At 43.3% G+C, this 10,082-nt stretch overlaps 2 protein-coding genes across 2 annotated transcripts in view; both read left to right on the forward strand.

The window, feature by feature from the left end:
- The window catches only part of LOC104967120 (cytosolic purine 5'-nucleotidase), a 25,726-nt gene extending 17,527 nt beyond the window's left edge, over window positions 1–8,199 (forward strand). The window contains exons 8-13 of the mRNA XM_010796531.1: window positions 5,580–5,663; window positions 5,766–5,807; window positions 5,938–6,045; window positions 7,314–7,380; window positions 7,638–7,808; window positions 8,079–8,199. Of these exons, the coding sequence (XP_010794833.1) occupies window positions 5,580–5,663; window positions 5,766–5,807; window positions 5,938–6,045; window positions 7,314–7,380; window positions 7,638–7,808; window positions 8,079–8,170 (564 nt within the window). The 3' untranslated portion in view covers window positions 8,171–8,199. The remainder of the gene's footprint in view (window positions 1–5,579; window positions 5,664–5,765; window positions 5,808–5,937; window positions 6,046–7,313; window positions 7,381–7,637; window positions 7,809–8,078) is intronic.
- LOC104967382 (copine-9-like) overlaps window positions 1–10,082 on the forward strand; it is a 69,301-nt gene that overhangs the window by 34,817 nt on the left and 24,402 nt on the right. The gene's annotated exons all lie outside the window — the stretch shown is intronic.

Consider the following 10,082-nt stretch of genomic DNA (forward strand, 5'->3'; position numbering starts at 1 on the left):
TCATAATATAGCCAGTTCACCTCAAGCTTGTCTCTGACTCAGAAAGTCAGACGCCGGCCTTCTTACACAATTCGAAAGAGCGACAGCGACTTCAAAAGTTACCCCTCGAGTCTAAGGCGTGGAAAACCTCGCGCCTATCGTTGGGTCGCACCAAAAAAACGACTACCCCTTTGAACCCGAGGGGGAGGCGTCACGCCGCACGTCGCTCGACAAAAAAACCGGCTACCGTCTCGCTTCACTGCACGCCCCAACATCGTCAAATGGGTGACAGGACCTACAATCCTTCCCGGTCTAGGTAAGCTCGTCAGAATCTTCACCTAAGATCGTCAATGGCCTTCGTCACTTCCCTCGCCTCCTCACCGCACACACCCTCTTACAATCCTTCCAACTTCTTGTTCTTGCTCGGCGTCGTAAGACCCACTCGAACGTCCTCCAGCCTACTGTGTAACGTCCATCTGGCGGCCTCGCCTATCAACGTCATGCTAGATCCAGTAGATACTCGGAGGAGGCGGTTTTGACGAAGGTCAGGGCTCCTGACTAGGGAGTCCCAAAGCTCCCTTGACACTTGCGTGTACACACTGCCCGGTGGTTTGTGCCTCGTGGTGGGTGTATTTGTGTCCAGCCCACCCATAAACGTCGACAGAAAATTGCGAGAATCACTCGGACAAGGAAGAGGAGTCTCAAGAGTTACGGAGCGCTCATCTGTCAAGGCTGTTACTTTATACAAGGGAAGACTGCCCCTTATATGCTAATAAAGGACTGGCTTATCTCAAATCTAAAGCCAGTTGAGTAGCACTTGAAATGTTTTAGCTCTATGAAACCTGATGTACTTATATGATTCTGTTTTCTTCAAGTTTGTATTTTGCTGAATGCAATGTAATGTAATAATGACCGTTCTCTGTAAAGTGCAATCTCTGTTTCTCCACCGATGTTTGCTGCCAGTCCTCCGGCAACTAATTTTGATCAGTTACCTGTCCAAATCTCCTTCCTGTCTGTTCAGCGTGTAAACACAGAGGCAGCCTGTAATGATATACAGTAGCAGTCATAATATCTCTCCCACAGCACCCTTTATTTCAGTTTAAAATGAGTGTTTTCTTCCTGGATGGTTATTGTAGAGACTGCTGTGCTGTAAGCAAAAAAAGAATCAAAGTCACGTCGAGTGTGAGGATGAAATCCATACTCTTCACTCGCTTGCATGCAGGGGACGGGGATTCATTTTGCTTTGTTAATCAGTGGGAGTTTGTGTGACAGACAAGTCAACAGGCAACCCTATCAGAGGCCCCAGTTGCCACATGTCATCTTTCAGACTGCAGGAAATAGATGTGCTTCATTTCGCCGCCCATAATATCTGCAGGGGTAACCACTCTAATCCCCTGAGGCCATGTGCTGCTGTATTAAAACTGTCCATCGTCTTCTTGGTCATGTCTCTTGGCTTTTTAGAGCGAGACCCAAGGGAGTTAAAAGTTCTTGTGAACAGCCCACAGTGTCTTGGCTCAAATGCTGAACGCCTGCACGGCAACAGCGGCTGTTTGAGTCAGTGGCCTGCCGGGTAAAGATGCAGAAACTTAGCGAAATCGCGATGACATGACAAGGGATTGAAGTCAAAAATATGTCAGAATAAGACGCTTTTTCCCACTGGGTCTTGGACTTTTGAAGTTCATGTTTGAGGATGAGTATTACATTGATATTGCTGCATCTCTGTATTGGTGACAGATGATTTACTGCAAACGACGGAGGGCATGAAACCGTTTGAGGAGCCTAGGTCTGAGGGATAGAAAATATTAATCTGCGTTACTCACATTTGCCACATCATTTTTGCACAAAGTTTAATTTGCAAAATATCCAGTGATTATGACAGCCATGAGCAGGTCACTCTTCAGAACTAACACACGTTAGAAAGTGAAAATGGTTCTTGTTTCCCTGAGCCATAAAATAATAACACGGGTGAGAGCACATTAACAGTTTACGTGTTACGCGGAGGCAAAGGCTGCGAACATGGTTATGCGCTGAAGAGTTTTAAGGGTGAAAGAGCATTCAGTACACAAACAAAACAGCTCTGGCTCTATATATTCAACTTTAAACAGCAGGGTATAACCAAAATGTTTGCTCATTCACCTCTATTGTTTATTCATGCAGGAGAGCAAGCCACATGGATGTTGAGGGAGCAATAAATAACATCAGGACAAGAAAAAAAGAAAAACATATTGCAGTGCCTTACATTCAGTAGTAAATATGTATTTTTTTGTCTCTGATATTATTCACACATGTAATCTTTTTGATTTCAATCAAACAAACATCATACAAAGCAACCTCAGCCCACCCTTGCATACAGTGATTATTGATTGACTTCAATATTTAGTGAGGAATCCTGATTATATTTGTATCTTTCTCTCATTTTGACATTGTCCTTTGTTGTTATTATTTTTGGTTTCCATACATGTTTTACCAGGGAGTAATGGATAACATCTGATACTCATCGATAACTCTCACAGCTGCCCTAAAAATGTCATCCCAGCACTACCGTGTCTCCCTGAGGCCCAGTTTCCTTCTCCACGCTGCACTAGTGAGAGCCTCGTCTTCGCTGATCCCCCTTTTCTCTCGAGTCTTCCTTGCCATCCTTTTAACTTGTGCTTGGAGCTGAGACCATATAACGCATTTTTTTAATAATAAAAGCACAGCGCACATGATCAGACCGGTCCTTACACAAAGGCTTCAAAATGATGTAACTGAGGTCTTTGACTCGATATGGCCTTTGTTGTTGATGCGAACGCCACAGCTCTTTGTATCTTGTTAGTGATGTATCATACCCTGATAGAAGGCGGGTAGAAGATGCGTTCAAGATTTCAACAGCAGTGAAGCAACTTTGGGGCACGCCCGCAAAGACTCACAGTGATATCCAAACCGAACAGCTGCCTAGACGCATGACAATTTTTTTGCCCACACTGCACCACATCACTCTCTTTCAAAATGACCCGATCATATCAGCCAAGGTCACAACTCTTTGCAAACAGTGTCTTCCATCTTATTGTTTGCTCAGCCCCCATGTTCCTGCGCCACCAGCTTCTGTTCCGATACTGAACTGACAACTGCAGCATATCACCCTCTGCAGAGGGAGAGGACGCCTTGGAGTGAACCATCTAATTCCTCTTGGGGTGGCAATCGGATAGGTTTACTGCTGGGAGTTTACCTTTCATCAGCTTCAAACTGCCGACACCTTTGTACCGTTTTTTTATTCTGTGAAGTAAAAGTGCCCCATTCACGATTCCCTGAGGTGATAATGTGTATTTATAGCAGTACCGAAGCCTAACTATTCTTCCCTGAATAGGTTTGTGATGGACATACCTAACGAGATACCGGCCTAGTTGTAAGGTTGTGTGTTTTCTCCCAAACACTGTGTGAGCTGGTCTCCAGCATGGACCCAGTAGGATTCCAATGTATCCAGCAGAGCTTGAAGTCATTGTTCGATCAGCTCTGTGAGGAATGCGCCAAGGCTGACTGACTCTGCCCTTCATCAAGATATGCAGGAATAAGGTTGCAGCATTCCCGCCGTTCTGGGTATGTCCTGAATAGTGATTCTGTATAAAAACAGGTACGTTATGTGAATTCCAGTCACAACAGGCATACGCTGGAATGTAGTATGTTAGATGTCCATGGCTATAGGAGAGAAAAGAAGTGCAGCTGCAGAGTCACCTCTGTGGCCCTGATTTGTCTTCCAAGCCATCTCTGTGGCTCCCTCAGGAGTATAGCTTGTGCAGCAGTCTCTACACCAGAGTTTGCTCTTGCTTTGCTCCCTTTCTCCTTCTCAAAGCCTCTTTCTTCCTGTAGCTCCTTTGCACTTTTTCTCCTCTCCGTCTGTCTGCCTGTGACTCTTAAGGTTCATTTCCATCTCATCTGGTACCCTATATGATTCACACAGTGTCGAAAATGTAAGCTCAGTGTGCTCCTTAATCGTACGCACACCATTGCCTGCAGCAACTTATATTGCTTCTTTCTGATCATTTCCTGTCAGCCTCCCAGGTCAAAGAATATGGCAAGCCCAGAGGATATAGACAAGTTGTTTCAGGCAAACTTACTTGTACGATCACTCAAACGAAGACTTTGCTGATTACATTAAAAGAACGTGGCAAGCGAAAGTACTGATTTTCAATTACTTCCAATATGAATCATTAGTCATCTAATGTGCTAATATTAGATTAGGTACAAGCATAATGCTGGAATTAAAAATGAATACCTCCTGAGGTTTTTCCCTAAAAGAGCATTCACATCAAACATGCAGTGCTGAGCTTTCCCCTCCACATGGTGCATTTCAGGGGTGAATGACTACCCCAAGAGAGCATCTACAGCTTTTAAAGTGAATGAGATAAGATGCTTGGTTGTTTATTTATGTATGTGTTTGCCTATTCAAACAAAAGTGCATATAGGCTGAGAGATTCATAGTGCCCGGTTGTATTCAGACCACATGACACATTTCAACTTCCCTGTTCCTGAGAAGGATGAGGAGCAGATTAAGCTTATCAGTGTGACCCAGATAGGACAACAAGTGTTGCAGAGGTTGGTCTTGTTTTATTCCACTGAGTCATGGCTGCTAAAGAAAAATGCAGACATTACAAAGAGATAGATCAGGCTCACAAAGACTTCTGGCTCCCCTGAGAATTCAGTGATAGTTGAGGGGAATCCTGTTGGGCAGATTACAGTTTCAGATCGCCTCCAGGAATACGATGCTCCAAAAATAAGAAACACCTTCCTAAGCACTACGATATATCGAATATTGCGATATCACGGTAAATAGATGTCTCAATACCGTCGTTAGACTGACAAAATTTACCGCGATTTTTTTAATTTTTTAAACCTTTATTTAACCAGATGGTCCCATTGAGATCATTGATCTCTTTTTCAAGGGAGACCTGTCTAACATGGCAACAAGTAGGTTACAACATGAACATAAAACAACAGATAACACAAAAGGACATCGTATTTATAGGGCTACATTTACACACCTAGAGACATTGACAAGTACCAACCATATATTTATATCTCGCCATGTCAATAAGCCTGGCGTTAGACTTTTTCGCTGTCCGTCATTTCGACAGACAGGATCGTAAAATATCCGTCATAATCCCTTATTACCCGTCGGGTCTGAAAAGTTCACGATAGAGCATGCTCGTGAACTGTCAACGGGGGGGGGGGCGGTGTTATGCCGTGTGTGCATGCACCTCGCGGGACGCGCACAGCGTAAAGCAAGACCTCCCAGACATGTATTGATCTGTACGGCAAAGTACGGTTTGGAAACTATATAATTTCCTTTTGGAGGGCATGCATAACACGGCATAACACCAGAGCCTGGCTNATCAGCAATATTAAAATAATAAAAGGCTTGCAATATTTCAGTTGATTTGTAATGAATCCAGAATGTATGACATTTTTGTTTTTTTAATTGCATTACAGAAAATAAAGAACTTTATCACAATATTCTAATTTTCTGAGACAGTCCTGTATGTGCACCCCTGTATATAGGAACACATTCTTGTTATAATCTGCTGGTTTGTAAAGATGCTCAAGTTTTTTCATTTTCCCTCCAGGGGAAGCTGTCTCTTCTCCTCAGCAGAATGAATGAAGTAGCCAAGGTTTTCTTGGCTACCAACAGCGACTACAAATACACAGAGGTGATTAACGGTGTTTTCAAGGATTATGATGAACTGTGCGCTCCAAATCGCTAGTCTGTTGTATCTACTCTAAACACTGCTGTGTGTGTTGTGTTCTTTCAGAAAATCATGACCTACCTGTTTGACTTCCCCCACGGCCCCAAGGTAAAACATTGCCCCCCCCCCTGCTCTTCACACTTTTTAATGTGTTGATCATGCAGATGAAGGTAGAAGACACATGTTTTGCTCTTACCTACGCGTGGCTTTACATCCTGTGTGTGTGTTGGTTTTACAGCCTGGAACCTCCCACCGGCCCTGGCAGTCCTACTTCGATCTGATCCTGGTGGACGCCAGGAAGCCGCTGTTCTTCGGAGAGGGGACGGTGCTCAGACAGGTGGACACGGTGAGCAGACACAGAGCTGAGACAGTGTTTATCGATGTGGAACGCAGAGAGTTATGGACATGTTGAAGCCTCTTTTCTAGAAATACATGACCTTTCTTAGATTGAAATTATAATATGTGTCACATTGTCTCCCATTTAGTCAGTGTCAGTTAGTTTCTTTGGTCAGTTTGCAGCCATCCTCTGCACACATCTGACACTGCTTCTTGAAAAAACGGTTTTAAAGAATGGATTTCAAATTTGTTGTCTTGACATATAGTTAAAAAATACAGCACCCAGACAAAAGTAGACAACATCTAGATGCTCGTGCTCTTATTCAGCTTCACTCGTGATTCAGATCAGAGTGGGGAAAGCTGAATTGATGTCAAAAAAACAATAATTGTCTCAAACATAAGCATGAGTCATTAGGCGCTTTCACACCGGAGTACTTTTCCCAGGAGTAGTTCCGATAGTTCACACCAAAAAGATCTGGAACTAGAACTTTTTTTCGGGAACCTTTTCAGTCCCTGCTAGAGAGGTGGTTCTTTCCTGGGGAGGAAAAGGTTCCAATTTCTGATTGGCTGGGCGAATTGCAAACCGCGCCCTGTGAAACTCCGAAAAGTTTTGTGAAGCCGCCATTTTATTTGCTCGCATTAGCATTATTAGCATTAGCCCAGCGCACCAACGGAGAGAGACTAACTTACTGTATGGCAACACAAAATAAAACGTGGGAGCGGTGGAGTGATGAGGAGGTGTCTGCACTTCTGGTGATTTACCCGGGACTTCGGGTGGCAGTATACGCCCTGAAGTTGTTTGCGGCTTGCCAGTAAACCCAAAGCAGAAGAAGTGACGTCAGTGGCTTCATTTGCGTAATGCTCCCTCAGGGACTTATTCCGGTGTGAACGCGATCAACTAAAGAGTTCCGGGGAACTAAGTTCCGGGAACGATTCCTGGGAAAGGTACTTGGTGTGAGCGCCTATTATGAGTTGTCTTTGTTTTCCCGTTACTTTCTAAACAATCTGATAAATTGTAGTCGTTTGCAGATAGGTTGGATTCTACAAATAAGGACATATGTTCTCTTTGAGCTAACAATTAGCATGAATGACATGGGGAACAACTACAGAGTTTGTAGTTACGAAAAAAGGAAACGTGTATATACTTGATGCATCTTCAAATCTGTTAAGGTGTAAAATGTAGTTTTAGCATGTGGCTTTATTCAGGCCAGAGTGTTTCACCTCTCTGATTGCGCGAAGGCCTTTCTAACCAATCGGATGTTGTGTTCTTTATTTCAGATAACAGGGCGTTTAAAGATTGGAACCTACACTGGACCTCTGCAGCACGGCATCGTCTACTCTGGAGGTTTGATTATTGTCTACCAGTCTTCCATTTTTTGACCTTGTGTTAGTTTTGTTAGATAGGCAAGGCAAGTTTATTTATACAGCACCTTTCAACACAAGGCAATTTAAAGTGCTTTACAAAAATGAAAGACATTAAGAGAATTAAGAAATAGTGCAGAAGAAACACATTGTAAAATGGGATTTTAAAACACTAATGTAAAAGCAAAGATAGACACAGGTATCTACAGGTACAGGTATTTTAAACTCCTTCTACTCCAGGTTCCTCGGACATTGTGTGCGACCTGCTGGGGGCCAAGGGGAAGGACATCGTGTACATCGGGGACCACATCTTCGGAGACATCCTCAAGTCCAAGAAGCGCCAAGGCTGGAGGACGTTCTTGGTGATCCCTGAGCTCGCCCAGGAGCTGCACGTGTGGACCGACAAGAGCTGTGAGTCTGAAGGCAAACACGTAAACACGGGCCCTAACACACGTGTGTAGTGACATTTAGAAATACTATCTTGACCGCATATACTAGAGATGCCCCCAAATATCAGCTGCTGAGCGGATTTTTGTCAAATTGACATACATGCACAATTGTTTACATCATGCACATAGAGACATTATGGCCTGTAAAAAAGCCACAAGCCACATTTTGAGCAAAAATATCATATTCTAAATCATATAAAGTAACTGTAGTGACTGGCTCTTCTGCCAACAGCGGGGGGTCTCTCCCCCTCATCTTGCTGTGTGTGCAGTCAGTGGGTGTGGGGCAGGCAGAAGGACAACGCTTGCTGCAGGAGTGGGAGTTAATATAATTTAATAAACACCTTTTCATTCTTTTAAATGAATTATAAAATTTATTTTACATATTTTTAAATGTATAACATGTGTCTCTTTGTTGTTATTTCTTATGTATTATTATGAGCACACAGATTTTTTTCAAAAATTACAAAAATATTCATGTTGTAAATAATATTGTGTAGAAAGAAGAAAACAAGACAGAATGTCCCACTTGAAAGACATTTTATCAGACAAGAAAAGTGAGCCGGTGCACCTCTACTATGTACAGTGGGGAAAAAAAGTATTTAGTCAGCCACCAATTGTGCAAGTTCTCCCACTTAAAAAGATGAGAGGCCTGTAATTTTCATCCTAGGTATACCTCAACTATGAGAGACAAAAAAATCCAGAAAATCACATTGTCTGATTTTTAAAGAATTTTTTGAAAATTATGGTGGAAAATAAGTATTTGGTCAATAACAAAAAAACAAGATTTCTGGCTCTCACAGACCTGTAACTTCTTCTTTAAGAGCCTCCTCTGTCCTCCACTTGTTAACTGTATTAATGGCACCTGTTTGAACTCATTATCAGTATAAAAGACACCTGTCCACAACCTCAAACAGTCACACTCCAAACTCCACTATGGCCAAGACCAAAGAGCTGTCAAAGGACACCCGAAACAAAATTGTAGACCTGCACCAGGCTGGGAAGACTGAATCTGCAATAGGTAAGCAGCTTGGTGTGAAGAAATCAACAGTGGGAGCAATTATTAGAAAATGTCAGACATACAAGACCATTGATAATCTCCCTCGATCTGGGGCTCCACGCGAGATCTCACCCCGTGGGGTCAAAATGATCACAAGAACGATGAACAAAAATCCCAGAACCACATGGGGGGACCTAGTCAATGACCTGCAGAGAGCTGGGACCAAAGTAACAAAGGCTACCATCAGTAACACACTACGCCGCCAGGGACNTCCACATGTACCAGCCATTGTTAACCAATCAGAAGTAGCCCATGATAGAAGGTGTCAGACAGATTGATCCAATCACCAGCCAAGTATTTTTGAAAGTGCCTGCCCTTTCCAAATGGCTTCCAATGGAGCTCTCCTAGATGGTCAGGTTAGTAATGAATCTGAGTCAGGTTAGTAATGCTCCATCACATGTTTTACATCTATTACAGGGTGAATCTTAAACTGAAGCTTGACTTTAACGCAACCCAATGGAAGTTTCATGTAAGTTTAGTTCTATCACTCGTAGCTCTGGCTGCAGGGGTGCTAGAGACGGGAGTACGTTGATACGACCTTCCTAGCCGGAGTTATGGCCGCATTTTACAATAAACTTCCGTTGGGTCGCTTAAAAACAAATATCGCAAATCGAATCGCAATCGCAATATTTGTCAGTAAAAATCGCAATTAGATTTTTTCCAAAATCGTGCAGCCCTAATCTCAATACTTTGTTATATACCCTTTGTTGGCAAAGACAGAGGTCAAACGTTTTCTGTAAGTCTTCACAAGGTTTTCACACACTGTTGCTGGTATTTTGGCCCATTCCTCCATGCAGATCTCCTCTAGAGCAGTGATGTTTTGGGGCTGTCGCTGGGACAACACGGACTTTCAACTCCCTCCAAGGATTTTCTATTGGGTTGAGATCTGGAGACTGGCTAGGCCACTCCAGGACCTTGAAATGCTTCTTACGAAGCCACACCGTTCTTGTGATCATTTTGACCCCACGGGGTGAGATCTTGCGTGGAGCCCCAGATCGAGGGAGATTATCAGTGGTCTTGTATGTCTTCCATTTTCTATAATTTGCTCCCACAGTTGATTTCTTCACACCAAGGCTGCTTAACCTTATTGCCAGAGTCCAGTCCTCCCAGCCATGGGCAGGCTTACAATTTTTGTTTTATTTTTTGTTCCCTTTGACAGCCTTTTGGTCTTGGGCCCAT

This window comes from Notothenia coriiceps, unplaced genomic scaffold (assembly GCF_000735185.1).
Source record: "Notothenia coriiceps isolate Sejong01 unplaced genomic scaffold, NC01 NC01_scaffold00037250, whole genome shotgun sequence".
In the NCBI taxonomy this organism is placed as follows: domain Eukaryota; kingdom Metazoa; phylum Chordata; class Actinopteri; order Perciformes; family Nototheniidae; genus Notothenia; species Notothenia coriiceps.